General features: G+C 49.1%; 1 protein-coding gene across 2 annotated transcripts in view; it reads right to left on the reverse strand.

Annotated features, from left to right (window-relative positions):
• Positions 1–2,458: 2,458 nt before the first annotated feature.
• The window catches only part of FAM120A (family with sequence similarity 120 member A), a 96,644-nt gene continuing 79,438 nt past the window's right edge, over positions 2,459–19,664 (reverse strand). Inside the window, exons 13-18 of one of the 2 annotated variants that reach the window (XM_058695945.1) lie at positions 15,485–15,694; positions 13,880–14,063; positions 13,296–13,433; positions 11,183–11,324; positions 10,648–10,744; positions 2,459–4,369 (exon numbers count right to left, since the gene is read on the reverse strand). In XM_058695945.1, the coding sequence (XP_058551928.1) occupies positions 4,058–4,369; positions 10,648–10,744; positions 11,183–11,324; positions 13,296–13,433; positions 13,880–14,063; positions 15,485–15,694 (1,083 nt within the window). In that variant the 3' untranslated portion in view covers positions 2,459–4,057. The remainder of the gene's footprint in view (positions 4,370–10,647; positions 10,745–11,182; positions 11,325–13,295; positions 13,434–13,879; positions 14,064–15,484; positions 15,695–19,664) is intronic. The other variant, XM_058695946.1, reaches the window with a different exon arrangement.

Consider the following 19,664-nt stretch of genomic DNA (forward strand, 5'->3'; position numbering starts at 1 on the left):
GAAGCAATCTGGTGAATGTCAAGAGAGTTCTAAGAGCAGGCCCTTGGGAGACCTGATCCAGAACCCAGTGAAATGAACAGTGACCCATGGGAACTTTGGGAGCCTTCTGGGTTTTTCTGATAGCTTATGAGAGTGCCCTTCTGTTGACTATCGAGAGGATGGCCCTGTGATGTTTTGAAACAGTGAGTTTGTAGACCAAAGCCCCTCTGCCAAATAACCATATAATTTACATTAAGGGTGCTATTAACAAAACACCAGAACAAGACAAGACAAACGGGCCACTCTGGGAAAACCAACACCAGGGTAACACTTATATAACCCATGCTGGGGTCAGTCATGTCTGAAGAGATGGATATGCACAATGGCCAGGAGTGGACATGGTGTGACGAGGTCTGGGGGGTCTGCTCCTATGCCTCCAGCTGTTTGCCACATGAGCTGCTGGTGCCTTCTGGGCACACCAGGCCAAGGCCATCCCAGACACCACCCTTAAGTGGCTAGCGCTCTGCCTGAGTAATTCCCAGCCAGCCCCCAGGTGGCCCCTCATGGAGTCTCCAAGACCTCACCTGCACAGTCCAGCCCACAGCACAGGGTGAAGCACCTAGTACAGAGCCTGCTTTGGCCCATCTGTGGGTCCGTGAGGCCCCTGCCCCCCCCCCCCCCCCCCCGCCCCGGGCTGTGGTAGGGACAGGAGCGGAGGCCCAGCAGCCAAGAGTCCTGGGGCTGGGGGAAAGCAACCTGTGCAGAGCTCACTCTGCCAGGTGAGGGTAAGCAGTAAAGGGGAAAGGACAGTAAACAGGCATTCTCCAAAGAATCAGCGGGAGAATAAGATCGCTGGAGGGGAGAACCGCTCCTGCAGGGAGTGCATCAGGAAGGAGCTCGTGTCCTCATGCCTGCCCACAGGCCTGGGAGGAGACAGATGACAAGGAGGGATGCCCATTTTCCTGTGACACTGGCCCAATGCTGAGGGCTAAGCCACCTTCCAGGGGCCAGCAGCACCCTTCTCCCCTCGTTGGTGGGTTCTCTCTATACACTGCTTCCTGAGCCCAGCCTCGCCCTGCAGACCCCCGTCCCCCCAGTCCCCTCCCTGTTTTATTTCCCGTGTTCTTACCTGATACGGCCTTGCTTGTACACACCTGTCCTGCGCCCCGAAACGTGAATGCCATGCAGGCGCGGCCCCTGCGGCCCTGAACGGCAGGTGCGCGGGGTCCATCCGCGCTAGGCCGGCGGGGGCACAAGGACCAGGTGTGAACAGGTGTGTCCGTATGCGTACATCACTAGGGGTTTTCTGTCCTTTCTGTGCACCGGCAGTGTTTGAAACTCTACAATAGACATACTACGTTTGAAACACACGAGATCCGTAAGAGCTCTTTCACAAAAGAAAACAAAAAACGGTGAACCAGAATGCTCGACCAGCGGCGGGGCGAGCGACGCGGACCGCCGCGGGGCGTGGACGGTGCGCACGCACTGCCAGCGCAGGTGGCGAGGAGGCCGGAAGGGCTCGCTGCTCCGCTCCGAGCTGTCCCAAGCACAAGCCGGAAGCACTCACGGCCCCGCCCCGCGCACAAGCCGGAAGCGGGCCACGGCCCCGCCCCGTTCTAAGCACAGGCCGGAAACGGCCCCGCCTCTCGCACAAGCCGGAAGCGTCTACGACCCTTTCCCGAACCGCGCAGAATCCGGAAGCCCTCACGGCACCGCTCTGCGCCGTCCAGCGCACAGGCCGGAAGCAACTCGCGGCCCCGCCCCGCACAGAAGCCGGAAGCGCACACGTCCTTTTCCCGCCCCGCGCAGAGGCCGGAAGCGCTCACGGCCCCGCCCCAACCCGCCTGAAGCTGGGGCCGGAAACAGTCGCGGCTGCGTCCCTCCCCTTGTATAGACCGGAAGCGCCCAGCTCCTCAGACTGGGGAGGTGGGTTTCTGTCCCGTTTCTCTAAGCCCTGCGGCGGGGCTTGTCCCCATTGCTGCCGGCTGTGCGACCCTAGGGACGCCACAGCTGCGGGCGGTCAGAGTCGTGTGGCCCCCGCAGGGTCGGCCCTGGAGGGTGGTGGGCCCAAGGGCGCGAGGTGCACACGGAGAAAACCACAATGAAGGGTGGGTCTGGTCAATAGGGACAGTAATACACGTGCTTCTATCGGGATCTGGTGCGTTTCTTCCTTGGGCTTCTTTCTCCACGTTCAGTCCCGCTTCCCAGCATGGGGACGAGGATGACAGCGCGAGTCCCTGGCAGAACAGTTTTGAATTGCACTCACTCTAGCGAGCTTTCAGGCAGCTGTTGAGCTTTTTAATTATGTAAGTCCACTCCCCCACTGCCCCTCGCCCCCGACACACGCGTGGACTCAAAGTCAGGATCCCCAGACCTCGTCCTCGCACCGAGAAGGCCTGGTGCCTGCGGTAGCGGTCCCAACTTGAATTAAGTCTCAGTAACATCTGTTGCTACAAGAACTTTAAAAGCGACACCGTACTTTATACTAAAAGAATAAAGATTTTTATTAAGCATTGTAAGTTGCATTCAATAGCCTTCGATACACCACGCCACAACCCACCTACAATCAGTCAGACCCAACAGCAGTTCATTCTTGCACAATCCATGAGTTAGGGCAGAACTCCCTTCAACTTACAGTAAGATCCTACTCAGGTCTTGCGGGCAGGGATTGGGGAATTACATCTCATTTCTGATCACTAATGTGTGATGAAGAGCATCAGGAGAATTATATGAAAACGAATAAGAAGTGATTCTGATTTCAAAGTACATTGTTTGGAAACATTAACAAAAACATCAAAATGATATAAGTATACCTGCTTCTACTAAATTCTTGATGGGAAAGTTCTCAAGAACAAGCAATTTGTTTCCTGCTACAGAAGGGGGGGTTGTTTTTTTTGTTTTTTTTTTTTTTAAGATCAAAGGGATTTTTTTTTTGTTTTTCACAGAATTTCATATTTTGCTAATATGAAGGCATAAAACAGCAACAAAGAACAATAATGCATACAGCAGTGAATACACCAGGGTAATGTTGATATTTGAAACAGCTAGATAATTTTGGGGGGGTTTTAGAATAAATGCAACAGAGGTCAATAATCACAAAATTTTAAGGTTAGAGCAAGATCAGTCAGTGACTAAACAGAGTTAACATCTTTTATAGGACTATTACTGATTATTAGCATTTTGTTTTGCAAATGGGCACATACTGGTAAGAATGGAAGGACAATAACATGCATAATATTAACTACACACTTTAAAAATTATGAACCATGCAGAAGGTTAGCTCAAGTAGTAGCACTAATGGTCTACATCCGATTCAAAACCACATAGTTCATTGATCACAGATGCATGGTATTAAGTCACGAAAAGTTTCAGAACACATTGTGTTGATTTTGAAAGGTCATTTGCATCTTCTATGATTTCAACTTTATCTCCATTTAACTTGCTTGTAAAGTAAGTATGATGTACTGCATATTTAAAATCAGCAGAACGGCAATATTACTCTATAATTTTTTAGTTTTGATAGTTGCACTTTTTTTTTTTTTAACACAAAAGAACCACATCAACAGTGATGAGATTTAAGTAAGAAAGAAAAACCGTGGTGTGCCTTATTTCTTTCATAATCATAAAATCAAAGCCTTAGACAAAGCTTCCTTGTGAACAGTAATGCAAAATCAAAGATAATGGCATACATATGGTGCCAAATGCTAAAAATGATATTTTAAGCTATATATACTTAAAGACTGCCAAAATTTGTTTTCTTTATAGTTCAAGAAACACAACTATAGGCTTTTGTCATAACCAGTTTAAACTTTGTGTGTACTTCATTTTAAGTGTGGGAGTCAAATGCTCTTCATTTTCTTTCTCTCTTTTTGTTTTATTGTAGCATTTTGACTACAACTGGTTAAAACTAAAAATGTGTTGTTTAAATCTCTGATATCAAAGAGGGATCCGAATTTCCAAAGTCCTCATTTTTCTCTTACGGAAAGGAAAAAATGTACATAACTGTAGGCTCTCTTTCTCTCCAGATATTCCTGAATCCTACCCTTCCAGCATCCTTCACCCTCTATAAAAAATAAGTTTACTCTTCTTTCTTTAAGACAGCAGCCTCCAGGGCATCAGCTCTGCGGCAAGCACTGTCTGTACTTAGTGCATTTAAGTGAGGATTTGTATTGCACGTCTTAGAGTCATTGTTCAAGGCACTTTCCGAGTGGCTGGGGGCCCTGGCATCGCCCGCGCTCCCGTTCATCTGGGGAGCAGGCTTCTCCTCAGCCACCGCTCCGTTTTCAGCCAGGGACCCATCTGAAGACACGGCAGACGACTTGGATTCCCCGGATCTTGACTTCAGTTCTTTGGCCACTTCTTCTGCTGAAGCAGCATAAGGAGGCTTGCCCTGGTCAAAATCAAGGATAACAAGCAATAAGGCAGCTGTGATACACAGTGGGAGAAGGGACGCCTATGGAGGCCTGTGCTTCAGGTTCAACAGCACAGTACACTGCATGGGTGTGTTCCTCACGCTTTCTACTCTCTGCTCTATACCTTCTCTTAATCCTCTGTGGTCTGTACAGTCCATTACTCTACACTCTCTATACCTCTATACGCTCCAGTCTGTATTTTTCACAACCTGTGTATATACTTTATAGGCTATATACTGTATATATTTGATAGTCTGTATTCTCTCTGTACTCCATACTTGAACCTACATTCTCTGTAATCTGTGTAATATATATTCTCTCTCTATATAGTATCACCTATGTACTCTATAGTCTATAGTTTGCATCATCTACATACTCTAGTGTATACATTCTAATCTCTATACTGTCTACACTCTATACTTTCCACAGTCTATGTACAGTCTACATACTCTCCACAGTCTGTGTACTCTGTACTCTGGTCTGTACTCTCCACATAGTCCACAGTCTACATACTCTCTATGGTCTGTGTACTCTGTACTCTCATCTATACTCTCGTAGTCCATAGTCTACATACTTTCTACGCCCCATACTCTCTATGGTCTGTGTACTCTAGTCTATACTCTCTGTAATCCAGAGTCTACATACTCTCTAGGCCCCATGCTCTCCACAGTCTGTGTACTCTGTACTATGGTCTATACCCTCCGTGGTCCAGTCTATATATTCTCTATGCCCCATACTCTCTACGGTCTGTGTACTCTGTACTCTCATCTATACTCTCCGGAGTCCACAGTCTACACACTCTCTATACTCCATACTCTCTATGGTCTGTGTACTCTATACTCTCCATAACCTGAACAGTCTACATATTCTCTATGGTCTGTGTGCTCTAGTCTATACTCTCTGTAGTTCACACAGTCTATCTACTCTCTATAATCTGTTTATTCTGTACTCTAGTCTATACTCTATACTCTAACACACTCTGTTTTGCTTCTGACTGACCTGCAGCTGGCAAAAGCTGGTCTCAGCAGGTTCGTCCTGGGGCCCCTTCCCTCCACTTCTCTGTAGTTAATATCCTGACCTTGCAGTAGACCCCACTTGAAGAGGTCTACCTAATCCTTCTGGACAGCACCAAATCATCTATGCTAACACCGCTCCTCGATACGTCCTCTCTGGAATTACAAACCACCATCCTCACTACGTGTCCACCACCAACTTACACATCCACCTGTCGCGGGCAGTGGGAGGCCCATTTCTACTGGAAAATGGAAGCAAACCTAAGTCCTCTCTGGACAACCCAACAAGAAACAAGTCTAAGCTGATAATCGCCAGGTGTGTTTGTGACCTATCTCTTCTGAACAGGTCTCCCTGCTCCTCTTAACAAACTTAAAAGTAATTCTAGAAAAAATGAACTTTTGGAGTGAAAGACAAGACCTCTCGGTAAGAGACGAGGAAGACAGCCCGAGATCTTTCAGCTGTTTACATCTTAGACCGTGGGTTTCTCAGCCTGGCACCTCGACATTGTAGACCTGGTAATTCTGTCACGGGCCGTCTTGTGTGTTGCAGAGTGGTGGGCATCACTGGCCTCTCCCCAGAAGACACCAGAAGCACTTGCACACCGAGCTATGATGATCAACAATGTCCCCAAAGCCAATGGCCCTTGGGGCCAACATCCCAGGGCTGAGAACCACTGCTGGAGGCGGGACTTAGTGCTGAAGGAAACCTTAACGGTCTTACCCTTATGTGGTCATTTTTCAGTGAAGAAACTGAGACCCAGAACAGGAAAGCTGCCTTTCAACCCCAGATGGCAGGGTGTCGGGTGCCTCTAGTCCTCCCTGCTGAGAACCAGGGTTTTTGCCTGGTTACAAATAAAGGCCCTCTCTGCTCAGCCAAGTGGGGCTGGAGATATGTGTTATCCTCGCCTTGGGGATGCCTTGTCTCACACCAGTGGTCCCTGCGTTTGTTCCCCTCTGGGCTCCATTCCCACAGGTCTTCTCACCTCAGTGCTCAATCCCAGAGTTCGGAAATATGCATGTAAACCCTCCCCCAAGTCAACACTACTGCCATTTTCTTGGAATCCTGAGAAAAATTAAAATATATAAGAGGACAAAGCAGGGGGAAATAACACTGAAGATTTCAAGTACTTGCTCAGACCTCTAAGCCCTCAGTCTCGGAGGGAAAAGCCCACCGGCCGCTACACAAAACGCCTGAAGCAGGATCTCCAGGGTGCCAACACAAAAAGTAACTCAGAATTGTTTTTCTGAGGATACACAAGGACCCAGGAATTCACTCCCAGGTATGTACCCAAGAGGAATGAAAACATATGTCCACACAAACACCTGAACACAACCACTGTAGTTAACAATACTCTGTTGCATATCTGCAAGTTGCTGAGAGATCTCAAAGGTTCTCGTCACAAGAAAATAAGTCTTTGTAACCATTTGAGGAGATGCATGTTAACGAGACTTCCCGTGGTGATCATCTTGCAATGCATACAAATACAAATCACTATGCTGCACCCAGAACTAACATGATGGTATATATTGATTACATCTCAGTAAAGCTGGAGGAAAACCTGAACCTACGTATGTATGTTCACAGCAGCATTACTCATAACCAAAAACGTGCAAACCACCTGAATGCCCAGCAACTGGTAAATGGAAAAAGTGAGCCTCGCCCTCAGTGGAGCCCTCACAGCAATCCCGAGGACCCAAGGGCCGGTGGCGCGACGACAGGTGCGCATCCATGACAGGCACAGAGCAAGTCCATACACGGCAAAACAGATCCGTGGCCGCCGGGGGCTGGGACGTGGCTGCAACTGAGTAAGGGGTTTCTTCTTGGGTGATGAACGTTCTGGAATTGGCGGTGTCCCTGCATGACAGTGAGGACAGGCCGCACTGTACTTTCTAAGCAGGTGAGCTGCATAGTAGGTGAGTTCTATCTCAAAAGAAGAAGACATCAAAGGGAGTCAAGAATGTGCCAAACACTGGCGACAGACACAAGACTAGCTCAACAGGAACCACCAGAGGTGAAATCAAAGCAAGGGAGAACAACAGAAATGAAAACCCAGTAATTCAAGAAAAGCTTCTGATGTAAGACAAGATATGAAACTGTGTTTAGAAAGAACACGTTGTGTGCTGAGTGCACCGGCCCAGGATGACCAGCAGCGGGGTGCATCACGAAACCTTGGCAGAGAAACAAAAACAATTTGGGCATTTAGGCCAAAACCGCGAATGTCTTCTGAGGGAAAGACAATTCAATTATTAGCGGTCTTTGACACAAAGCTTATGACAGAAGAAAATGACAATATACGTGAGACGCATGAGAAGGAGGTATGAGCCACCACTTTCAACTGTTAGGAAAGCAAAGTGCTTCTGAACGTCCCCTGGTTTCTGTGAGGTCCTGCCTGTGGAGTCCCCTGAGGAGAGCCTGGAGGGACAAGGCCGGCGGGCAGGGGACGCGGGTCCACAGAGGCCAGGCCAATGAGGCGTGGGTGGGGTGGTGGGTGGAGGCTGCACGCTGGGACAAGGCAGCGGATAACCGCACAGCTACTGTAGCTACTGTCACAACGAGAGCTGGGGGGAGAACAGGGTGAGTGTGTCAACACCGTGACTGCCTGTGGACGAAGCCAAGGGCCAGCCAGGGGCACTCTGACTGTAACTTAAAGAGCCCCGGTTCTCAGGGTGGAAGATAATAGACATGGACACGAACAGTAAAGTTTAAATCAAATTCCTGAAGTCTTCAATTTGATTCAGAAGAGTCGCTCTAAATTCTTGAGATAGGGGCGCCTGGGTGGCGCAGTCGGTTAAGCGTCCGACTTCAGCCAGGTCACGATCTCGCGGTCCGTGAGTTCGAGCCCCGCGTCAGGCTCTGGGCTGACGGCTCGGAGCCTGGAGCCTGTTTCCGATTCTGTGTCTCCCTCTCTCTCTGCCCCTCCCCTGTTCATGCTCTGTCTCTCTCTGTCCCAAAAATAAATAAAAAACGTTGAAAAAAAAAAAAATTAAAAAAAAAAATAAATAAATTCTTGAGATAAAAACAGCGGCATCCACGTGCATACTCCCCTGTGCGTGTGCAGCAGCACAAGCATGTGCGGGTCTGAGCGCCTGGTGCACGCGAGTACACGTATCTCCTCTAGCCCTGTTCACAGAGAAGCCCAGAAACAGTGATTCAGCATAAGGAAAGGACATGTAGATGTAACATCAGAGATGTAAGTAAAAGCCCTCAGTTTAAATTGGAAACGTCAGTGTGAATTTATGAGGATTTTATCTTTAAAGAAAAAGACAATAAAAAGCTCACATGTCGTGTGTTCATGCATGAAGACCAGGACTGCATGTCCAGGTCTGTGCTCAGAGAACACTAGGGACAGTCACTGGCCCTCCAGCACTCAGGGTGCCCAGACGGTGGTTTTCAAATGCCATCTCCCACTAAAGAGACCAAGGAATCGAGAGAAATGTGGTGGTTCTGCTGGGCCGGGCGATGCCCAGAGAGAAAGCCACCGCAGACCAGAGGCCACGCAAAGGGCCTGTGGCCAAGGGCAGCAAGGTATCTGTCCTGCAAGCACTGTAATACTCAGGTACCAAATGGGAGCCAATGGGAAGCATCTCTTTATAAAAACACCCCAAGAAATAACGAGAAAGAAATCACGCAACAAGACTATCTTCCTTTGGCAATCTCCAGCGAATGAAGGGATCCAGCCTGTGACACATCGAAGGGTCCCAATGTGCAGAAGCAGACACTCGTGCCCCTGACAAAAGCACGCAGGTCCACCTCAGTCCTGCCACAGGCGCAGACCGGTGCAGAGTCTGGCTCAGTGCCCAGACCCACTACCAGGATGCAAGAAAGACAAGGTCAGGTCATAGGGGGGCAGCCTGCTCAGCACACGCTCGGCAAGATGAAGAAAGTCTGGGCGTTTGGGCGCAAAAGGCGGTGTCGTCTGTCCTTCCACACGCAAAGCAAAGGAGACAGGCATGGGGGAGGGGAGCCAGTGGACTCAGGGACTTTAAAGATGCAGCAAAATAAAAGAAGGTGAGCTCCCCACGGGAACAAGAAAGAGGCCAGGCCACCCAGTTGTCTTGTGTGGTTCCGGTGTCTGTGTTTTATGTGAAAGGCCCCCTTAATCAGTAGGGGTGATGGCTCCACGAGGGGCTGTCTGTACAGGATGGGCTCCGGGCTGGAGCACAGCATGGGTGCATTCCCCCCCACCTTATAAACCCGTTCAGAGGCTGAGTGCCTTCAGCTTAAAAGGGCTCAGAAGGCAGAGGAAGGTCAAGGTGAGCCTGGGGAGGGCAAAGTGAGCCAAGCACATGCCCCATCCTGGGGCATGCTGCACTGCAGAGGGGGCTGCCCTTGTGCCTGACTCACTTGATGTATTTCATCAACACAGAAGTTCCCAAGGTGGTGAGATCACCTGGTAAAGGCAGGCCAATACATTTCCACACGTGGGCTACTAATGTGGGAGGCAAGGGAGAGCTGGAACATTTGCATGCACAGCACGGGAAGAAATGCACTTTGATGAAACATCAAACACAGCAGTAAGGCTGCCTGGCATTTCTTTAATTTTTTTTTTTTTTTTCAACGTTTTTTTTTTAATTTATTTTTGGGACAGAGAGAGACAGAGCATGAACGGGGGAGGGGCAGAGAGAGAGGGAGACACAGAATCGGAAACAGGCTCCAGGCTCCGAGCTGTCAGCACAGAGCCCGACGCGGGGCACGAACCCGCGGACCGCGAGATCGTGACCTGGCTGAAGTCGGACGCCCAACCGACTGCGCCACCCAGGCGCCCCCTGCCTGGCATTTCTAAAAGATCCTTCTCAAGGGGAAATTCATCAGGATCCATGTCCCAACATGGTCTATCCAAAGTGGGAGGAAACTCCAGCTCGGTCATGAAGATGGGTACGTGATTTTGTCTCCTCACAGGCTCAGCCTTTCAGCGAAGTGCTAGTCAAGACAGTCCAGGAGGAGAAAAAGACGTCAGTTTTCTTCTTAAATCCTGACTGCTATTTACCTAAATAACATTTTAGAATATAACTGCCGCTAACAGCCCCAGAATACTCCCCAGTTAGCAGTGACCAGGCGACCATACTCTTCAGCACCCACGACGCCGGCCGCCGTGGGCTGAGGAGTCACAGCCGGCGAGCAGGTGGCGCCACCGCTGTGTCTGCCTTGCGCTCGACAGCTACAGAGAGGCCCCGGCAGACCTTTCTGGACGCAGGCACTGAGCCACCAGCCCGGAGTGAGGTGCCGCTGCCCCATGGGTTACCTGAATCACACCCTGGTTTTTATAGCCTCTGCCGTAGTACCGTCCGCCTCTTCCAAACGTTCTGATCACCGGGGTGGAAATAACTCCCCTCGGACGCCTGAACGGATAAAAGAGGACAAAAGCACACAGGCTTGAATCTGTTGAGGCAGCTGGAACATTTAAAATGATGCCGATCCCACGCTGTAGAAAGCACCGGTCTATTAAATAAATCATGGTCACATCGTGGACTTATTTCAAGATTCCAAGAAATCAATCTTAGTTTTTTGGTCCCTATCCAGTGCATTCAATTTGAAAAATAATATACTTCAAAATGCTACTTTTTTAAATATTAAAAAATTGTTAATTGAATGTGTGGGTAACTATTTAATAACGGCTTAGTTACATAATGCTATATACAATGGAATCCTACATAACCACAATGGCATTAAGGAATATATCTAATGATGAAAAAATGTTTCTAATAAACTCATGACTAAAATAAGTAAGAGGCTATTTTCTAATTAACACAAACATGTTTTCACTGTTCAGAACTTACCCTCTTGCTGGTCCTCCAACAGAAACTACCTGTAGGGGGAAAGGCCCACGGCCTCCACGGCCCCGTCTGCTCCCAGCCCAGTGGCCAACCACGGTGCCGGCTATTTCTAGCTTCCCTCCCTGAGAAGGTATAGGTTGGATTCCTGCACGAAAAATAGACAAAATACATCTTGACAATCAGAGAATTAAAAACAGCAAAAAGAAAACAAGCGAGCAATTTGTTTTCATTGTGGTTTATATTTCATATAAAGCCCCCTTCTCTGAAGTTTTGTGAAGACTTCTTATTTATTACATAAAGTATCTATGTACATATTGTTTATGGGTTTTAACTGTTGTTGAAAATACACCTGAAAGTCAGACAAAAGTGTTGGCCACTCAGAGAACCCACAACAGCTGATCTGAGTTTAAAATGCAAAATGTGCAAGGCTTTGTGGCTGCAACAGTTCAATAAAGCATGGCCACTGGGCGCTCACAGCCAGCCTCCTCCCCTACCAACACGGATACCTGCAAACTCCATGTTTTCTCTTTGGGGAACTGCTTCCAAGTTTCCTGCCTTAACCAAACATTACAGAAGTTAACCAGTAAATGTGGCTGTTATTTCTTATTGTTAAATTAAATTAAATTAAATTAAATCAGTGGGGTCACCAACACCACTGTATCAGTAACTTCTATTAACCACCAACAGCCTGCATATTCTAAGGATTTCTGACTTAACTAAGAAAATTCTCAAATATGTAACTGATAGCAAAACTTCTGATAAAACCCAAACAGAATAGAACCTCAAGCTTCCTATCTTCTGGCAGATGGAATGGATTATAATTAAGTCTCCATCATCCAGGTGTTCACCATGACCATTCTAGCTGCCAGACAGCGCTGCCCAACATCCAAATCTACAAGCCTTACATTCCTAGTAGCCACAATGAAATAATACAAAAACAGATAAAATAGGTTTTGATAATTTGTTTTATTTAACCCAATATATCCAAAATAGTATTATTTCAACATGTAATCAATATAAAAACTACTAATTATTTTGCAATCTTTTTTCCATATTAGATCTAAAACTGGGCGTGTATTTTATAGCAAGGTCAAGTGCTCAAGAGCCACAGTGGCCGGTGGCTACTACACTGGAGAGAGCAGAGCTGAGCTCCAGACACAGTCTGGGGGAAGTAACAAAGCAGTTCCTCTGGTCATTTCAGCCTACAAAACCACTTCTGACCCTACAATGTCTAGAGCCACCACCCTACCCATAGGTTTATCCCAACTGCACGCTGACGTGAGTGTCCAGGCAAGGGGTGCAAGGAGCTGAAGCCGATGGTGAAGCAGAGAGCAGGCGTCACTGCACGCTGCATGGCGTGGGCAGGAAGAAAAGCGCCCTGGAAGCTGCAAGAGCCAGTGGGAGGCAGGAGAGGGCATGCGGGGCCGGTTCAGGGGGAGACGTCCCCAGAGCCCCTCTGGGGGCTCTGCTAGCCTGTGCATCTTACTGCTGCAAAAGAGGTCTCCCACCAACCCCAAGGAACAGAGCTGGAAGAACATTCCTGGAAAGGACAGAAAGCCTGTGTACCCTAAAGTTACTCACAAATGTGTCTGAACAGCCCTGTGGTGTGGACCTGATGGCCACGTCTGGCTCTGCGGTCCCAAAATACAGGACGTGTGACAAAACTACAAGTCACAGGCTTTAATTACAGCAAAATCACAAGACATTATTTCAAAACTAAATGTTAAGTCTTTTTTCTCCCTTGTAAAACCAATACGTACAAGAAGAGAAGCAAAGGGAATTTAAAATAAGCTCATTTATGTATGTGTTATTAGATCTTTCTCAAAAACGTTGCCTACAAAACAAGCTGCGGTCCGTTTCCATGCCAGGAACTGCTATGGCCTCAGGGCCTCCGTCGTCGGGGAAGGAGCCCGCCAACGAGCCCTGTAGGGCAGCCTGCTCCTTCGGGGAGGCGGCGCTGGGGCCGGGCTCAAGGGCTGCGTGGACACCCGCCCGTCCCACTGGAAGGCAGAGACCTGGGGGCGGCCGGGGCCGGGAGCAGGCCTGGCGGGGAGGACGCGGAGGGGGGCCAGGCGGGGCGGCGAAGCTCTAGGAGAAGGCGTGCTGGCATAATTACCGCCCTGCGACTTGCTAGTCCTGCTGCTGTCCCCGCCTGAGAAGGCTCCGCAGTGTCCCGCTGCTGTTGCCACTCGGAAGGCACGGTAAGCGCCTGTCGCTACAGTGTCCCCATAGGGGCCTCCAAAGCCACAGACTCCTGTGGGACCCGGGTGGAGAGAGACGGAGAAGCTGTGAGGAGCAGGTTCTAGGGGAGCCACCGGTGGGCCTCTGGGCAGAACGACCCCATCTCCTTCACCTGCTGTTCCCATACCATTGGCTGAACCATCCCCGGGGGCAGGGGGTGGCCTTAGTGGAGAGGCCTCCTCTGACCCCACAGGTGAGCAAACCGTAAACCACAAACACAAGCTGAGTTTTCAGCTGTGCCGACCAATCGTAAAATCCAGTCTCTGCAACAGCCTTCGTATTTCCCTCTCTCCCTTACCCGCATCTCTTCGGGGGTCTGCGTTTGGCTATGGTGAGGAGCTGACACTGCAAACTTCGTCATGAGCCTGACCATGAACGAGGTCCCAGCACAGCATGACACGGCGCATCCGTCCCCACCACCCCACCCACGGTCCCTCCGGACGTCGCCTGTGCACTCACCTGCAAAGCCCCGCCCGCGGCCCTGAGCCGGGGGGACCGGCCCGAAGTGCCGGGGGTACACGGAGGCAGGGTAGAAAGGCAGCGCCGTGGGCGGCGGAAAGGGAAGCGGGTGGCTCTGCCGGGAGAGGTTCAGCCCTTCCAGAATGCTCTGCCGCATCTTCTCCACCTTGGCGGCTTGCTCGGCCTGCAAGTCAAGTGCCGGCACGTGAAAACTCGGTTCACAGAGTTTTGCTCGAATCGAAATGGACAGGAAAGAAGTGAGACCCACCAGCTGCCAGGATGCATGTGCTCTTTTCCCATGAGTCAGTCACGGTCTGTGCAGCCACACTGGGTGCGGTCGGCAAGCACACCGAAAATGCAATCAACGAACACATACCGCCTGCTTCCATTACATCATTCCCACAGACACAACATCAACTTAAGCCACAGCTTTCAGCTGATCTCCAGGTGAGGACCATTCACTACCGAAGGTACTAACTGAAAGAGTGGTTTTGGTTCTGGAAGCCAACAGCTGAGTCCAGAAAGGTCCCACTGCAGCACAGACAATGCCCACCGACCGAGCACTCGGCCAGCTGTGTGCCCCGTGCGGCAGAAAGGGCACCAAGGCCCAGCGACCGTGCTGACAGGGGGCGGGAGGCCGACTGAGGGGATCACATCACAGTGAATAACATCGCTCCCAAGGATGCGGACAACACAGCTAGTGGGCATCAGATCCACTGTGAAAGAGCCTGTACGACGTTCACCTGCAGTGTCTTTTGTTAATAAATACATAAATTCAAGTAGCAACACCGATCCTTAACCAGAGAATCTGAAAACCTGCTCACCCCACAAATCTGTGCTTATGCTGAGCCTGACCCGAGGGTCATGGCAGCTCGGGCAGAACGTGCCGTCAGAAGCCTGAGGCGACTGCAAGAGAACAAGACGGTCTGATGGTGGACCGCACCTTCTGCTCAGACCAGGACTTCCAACTAATGCGCTCAGTCCTCGCTATTCATGACTCCACGTCCGTGGACCCACCCGCTTGCTGAAATGTACTTGTAACCCACAATCGTGCCCGAGGCCTCATGCAGAGGGGGCACCGCTTGTTTCAGACTTTACACTGGAAACAAGTGTCCTGTTCACCATCCACTTAGTGCCATAGTTTTCACATTTCTGTGGGTGATTCTGTTTGAAATGGGCCCAAGCACAGTGCCGAGTGCTGGCTCATGTCCCTAAGTGCCAGGTCGTGAGATGTGCCCTGTGGAGACACCGCGTGTGTCCCATGTGCTTTGTTTGGGCTGTTCCAGCGCTGCTGACCACATGTATAAGGTGAGTAATTTAACAATACAATATGTATTCATCAAGAGGACTTCCAACAGAAACACACATTAAACAAGGAAGCGTACTGAGTGGCTGACAAAGATGTGGCCGGGGCCGGTAGGAACCCAGGCCTGTAGGTCCTCCCGGAACGAGGTCCAGGCGAGTGCAGCACATCACGTGTGCGCCTGCAACCTGTGCAGACAGCCCAGCTCACCAGCCTGCAAGCACTCCTCCCATCCCGCCGAGGTGGCCAGAGGCTTCTCCCCACCCGCCAAGCCCCCACTGGCCGGCATTCCTGACACTGACCTGACCATCACAGAGGTCGATGAGTGGGGTCTTTTCCCGGCTGGCTTTGAGGAGTTTGGACTGGAAGAGCTTCCCATCAAAATACATCCAAGGGCAGCAGTGCTCCCAGGGCACCGGCTGGCCACACGCGTCGTTTGCAAACAGGGCCATGTCCACACCACTCATGAAGAGAGCTGACAGCTGAATGCCTCGGGGGTCGAGGTTCTCAATCTTTAAATGGAAAAGAATGATTTCTATGGAGTAAGAACACTGCAGAACCCGATTCTCACCATTTCTGACTACAGCTCTCCACGGTTAGCGTGGACACCCCTCCACCAAACGCTCCCTACGCACACCTGCTATTTCCTTACAGTGACCTAGCACTATCTGAACACAGAGACTTTTTATGTTACTTAACAGATTTAAATTTTCAAGACTGTTTTATAAACATACTGAAGTATTTCAATTTGGAATTTGTAAAGCATCATAGGAGCGTAAAGTAATACTGTATTGCAGTTGACATGAGAAAGTAACAGATTATTAATAGTCTCCTTAGCAGTTAGGAAGTCCACTGTCCACTTATGAAAATAAGTTACCCTTCAGATTCTACACACTGGTAATGTATGAACAAAAAGATTATAACAAGCAACATTCCATTAAGATTCTGCATTTTTTCAAGTATATTAAAAATTACTCGGCATAATTCCATTCTAAAACCTGTACTTCATGTTTACATTATTTCATGTTAATGTTTTAGGTAGCAACTCATTAATGAGACTGTCAAATGCTTCAGGAGAAATGGATAGCTTATAAATGGAAGAACACAACAACAAAAACACGGTATCTGGACCATGCAGACTATCTCTCCTGCCCCCTCCTTCATGGCGCTGCACCTCCCTGCGCGCACGGCCCTGGCTCCTAGCACCTGACACGCAGGGCGAGGAACACTGACAGATACAGTCAACTCTTGATTGTCTGTCTATGAAGGACCTCGTTTGTGGATTATCCAGAAGGCAGTTTTAACTGCCAGGGTTCTGTCTTCCTACCTTTCACGCTTATTTTCTAAGGCGAGGGGATCTCAAGAACACAGACCTTACGGGGTATCACCCTAAGCAATGCCTAAATGTGGCAGGTACGCCGGCTTTTCATTATTCACAAGAAAAAAGGTCATTCCCATGCCCGACACTGAGGAATTTCTGACTATCTGCTGTTTTGTGCTCAGGGGCCACCATTCCCCACAATCCGCTAACGCTGTGTTTTCCAACCTTGGTTTTTTGGATTTTCAGTCAATGTAGTTCAGAACCTTCCAAACCTGGAGAAGCCCATCCACACCCCCGGCCCCGCCTGCCGCCCAGCCCCATTGGCCCCTGCTTCTCCGGAGCCTGAGCCTCGCTGGGAAGGACAGTGCACTCGGCTGAAGGCAGGCAGGGCTGGGTGATGGGACTGCATGCATTTTATATTTATGAGCAGAAAGTGGGGAAAGAGAAAATCAAAATGGAGAAAGAATTCACTTGAAGTGGAAACTCCCTTCTCTGAGAGTCTCAAGGCAGAAAGAGGGAACTTCTCCTCCCTGAAAGCTGACACTGTTGGGAAAGTGGCCCCGACACACACGGGGCGAGGGGATACCAGGGGTGGCATGGAGGCCACTCTGCCACCCAGTGTTGTCCTGCAGCCCAGCAAGCGCCTTCAGTGCTGTTGTCAGTGCTTGGACCCCAGAGGTGGCCATGTGGACACGCCGACCCTCAATGCAGCGGACAGAGCCCCCGCCGCCCAGGCGGGCGGGCCGGGGGCGGAGGTACCCAGGTTAGGACAAGCGCGCTCCCGGTGAGCCGACAGGGGGCACGGGGAAGTCTGCCTCAGCCATGCACACACATCTGTTTATTCTAACTGGACTTGCCATCAGCGAAGGAACTGTTTGCATGGGTTTCAAAAATGAATATCCTATCGCTAAGTAATGGCAACTACCATTAATTTCACAGAAAAAGTTCTCAAAATAAAAGCTATTTAAATAATGTACATAAAATCTCAACTCTGCCACGCAGATCTTGGCTTATCCGAAAAGCTTTCTAAATCACTTCACATAGTGTTTTATGTGTCTTTCCCTACATGTTAATTACACAAATAATACTAAGTAATATCTACAGGAGACTTAACACAGACTTGGACTTGTCAGGTACACTCTGCACATTTCCACACACGTTATCTCACTGATGTCTCAGCAACTGTATGACACAGGTACTGCGCCTCGTACTCCGTGTCACAGATGGAGAAAGAGTCACAGAAAGCTCAATGCCATCAAACTGTTAACTAGCAGCACCAGAATCTGAATGCCTGATCACAGACATGGCTACAATATTCACGGTCCAATCTCATTCTCTTCTACACAGGAAGATAAAATTATCAGCATTATCCAAAGCTCCTCAACTAAAGAAAGTACAGTTTTCTGACTTTATAGGAAGTACAAATTGGAACTTAATCTCTGCCCAATGAGCTTCAGAACCACTCCAGCGAGGGTGCACTGCCCGCAGTGTCACTGCTGGACTGCAGACCCCTCCTCTGATCGGCCATGTTTACTTGCACCTGCCCTAACTCTTTCAGGGGCCACAGGGGCCTGATACCGTCTTAAAGCCCCTCCTCCTCCACCTTTCATATTCTGCACTCAGTCAGTGAAACTGTGAGAAGAACTGAAAGCAATTACAAGGATGTCAAGAGCAAGGGAGAAAGAAACTGGACAAATACGAAGCCTGAACAAAAGTCTTTCTCGCCCTCTCCCCGCCCTCCTCCAAACGTTGCTAATCTACCTTCGTCATTACATCCATGCTCAGAACCTAGGAGAAGCGCCTAAAAAATACACCAGGGAAAACATGAGGAAAACATGTGGATCCCTGTCATGGGTCTGTGAGGAGCCACATAGAACACGCACCTGTTCACGGTCACGGCAGGCAGAGCACGCACAGACAAGACGGCACTCTTACAAAGTCAGTCTAAATTAAAACTTTCAACACCTTTCCCCACCGAATCTCCCAATCAGAAAAGCCAACGAGAGGCCAAACTGTCAGAACTGGGTCTTTTTCTTTTCTTCTCCTCTTTATTTTCAAATCACATAGTGGACAAAACTGGGAGAAGAAAAGTAGGGTCTGGGCAATCCACAAACTGGATAGCGGCCCCTAAGACAGCCACCAAAATCAAGAGTTGACTATATCCGAAACAGTGAAATGGCGTTTCATGGAAAAGCATCGTCATTGCGTTCGATATATGCAAAAATTGTAATGGTTAAATGAAAAAGCAATTTAAAAGTCTACTTTTCTATCACTGAATTTGGGGACTCTCAGCTCTGCGTAGGGGCTTTTGTAGCATTTAAACAATGATTATTCCTCTTAGGTCTCAATCTGATAGCTGAGAGAATCCTCAATCTTAAAAAACAAAAACAAACAAAAAAACAAAAACGAAAAAACTACCTTTCCCCCCAACGAATGCTCTTATCCCCCTAGCTCTGTGGAATGTAGGCTGCTTGCGCGTGAGGTGCCGGCGGTGCAGGCCGTCCGTGGTGAAGGGAAGGCGGGCCTCCAGACCAGCAAGAGCCGAAGGGACGGTGGCCTCAAGTCACTGCACGTCAAATAGGTCTTTCTAAACACAGTTCTAGAAACACCTGGCTTCAGATGAAGGATCAGGAGAAAACCATGAAAGCACTAAGACCTCAAAAGAACCAAAATGAAAGCTTAGAGTGTGGCTGTCTTTCAAAAGTTACACCCTGTGTGTTGATCCAAAATGAAAAGGATATGGGAGAGAAGATGAACTTTGAGGAAAAGCAACTTGATGGTGAGTAAGGCTTGGTGGGCATACCTGATACCTGGCGGTCTGATTTTCAGAACTGGGATGTCAATACTGATGTAATAATCTAAATAAGAGAAACAGGAAGTAGAGGTAGAGGGATGGCAGCACACGCTGGTCAAAGTATTCACAACACCCCTGAGCACGGGCCGGTGACGAAGACAGTGGTGACGGCACCACCGGCCGGGGGCACGGGAGTGAGAGCCTGCGCTTAGGGCCAGCCTTTCGGGGGACACCCAGCCAAATACTCTAGAACGAAAACTGGACATTCAAAACCATTACAAATGAAAATAATGTCTGCCTAGCAAACAGAAAATCTTGATCTACAAAGTAAAGAACACAATTTGGGGTGGATTCTAAGTTTTATTGT

Source organism: Neofelis nebulosa, chromosome 12 (assembly GCF_028018385.1).
Source record: "Neofelis nebulosa isolate mNeoNeb1 chromosome 12, mNeoNeb1.pri, whole genome shotgun sequence".
Lineage (NCBI taxonomy): Eukaryota > Metazoa > Chordata > Mammalia > Carnivora > Felidae > Neofelis > Neofelis nebulosa.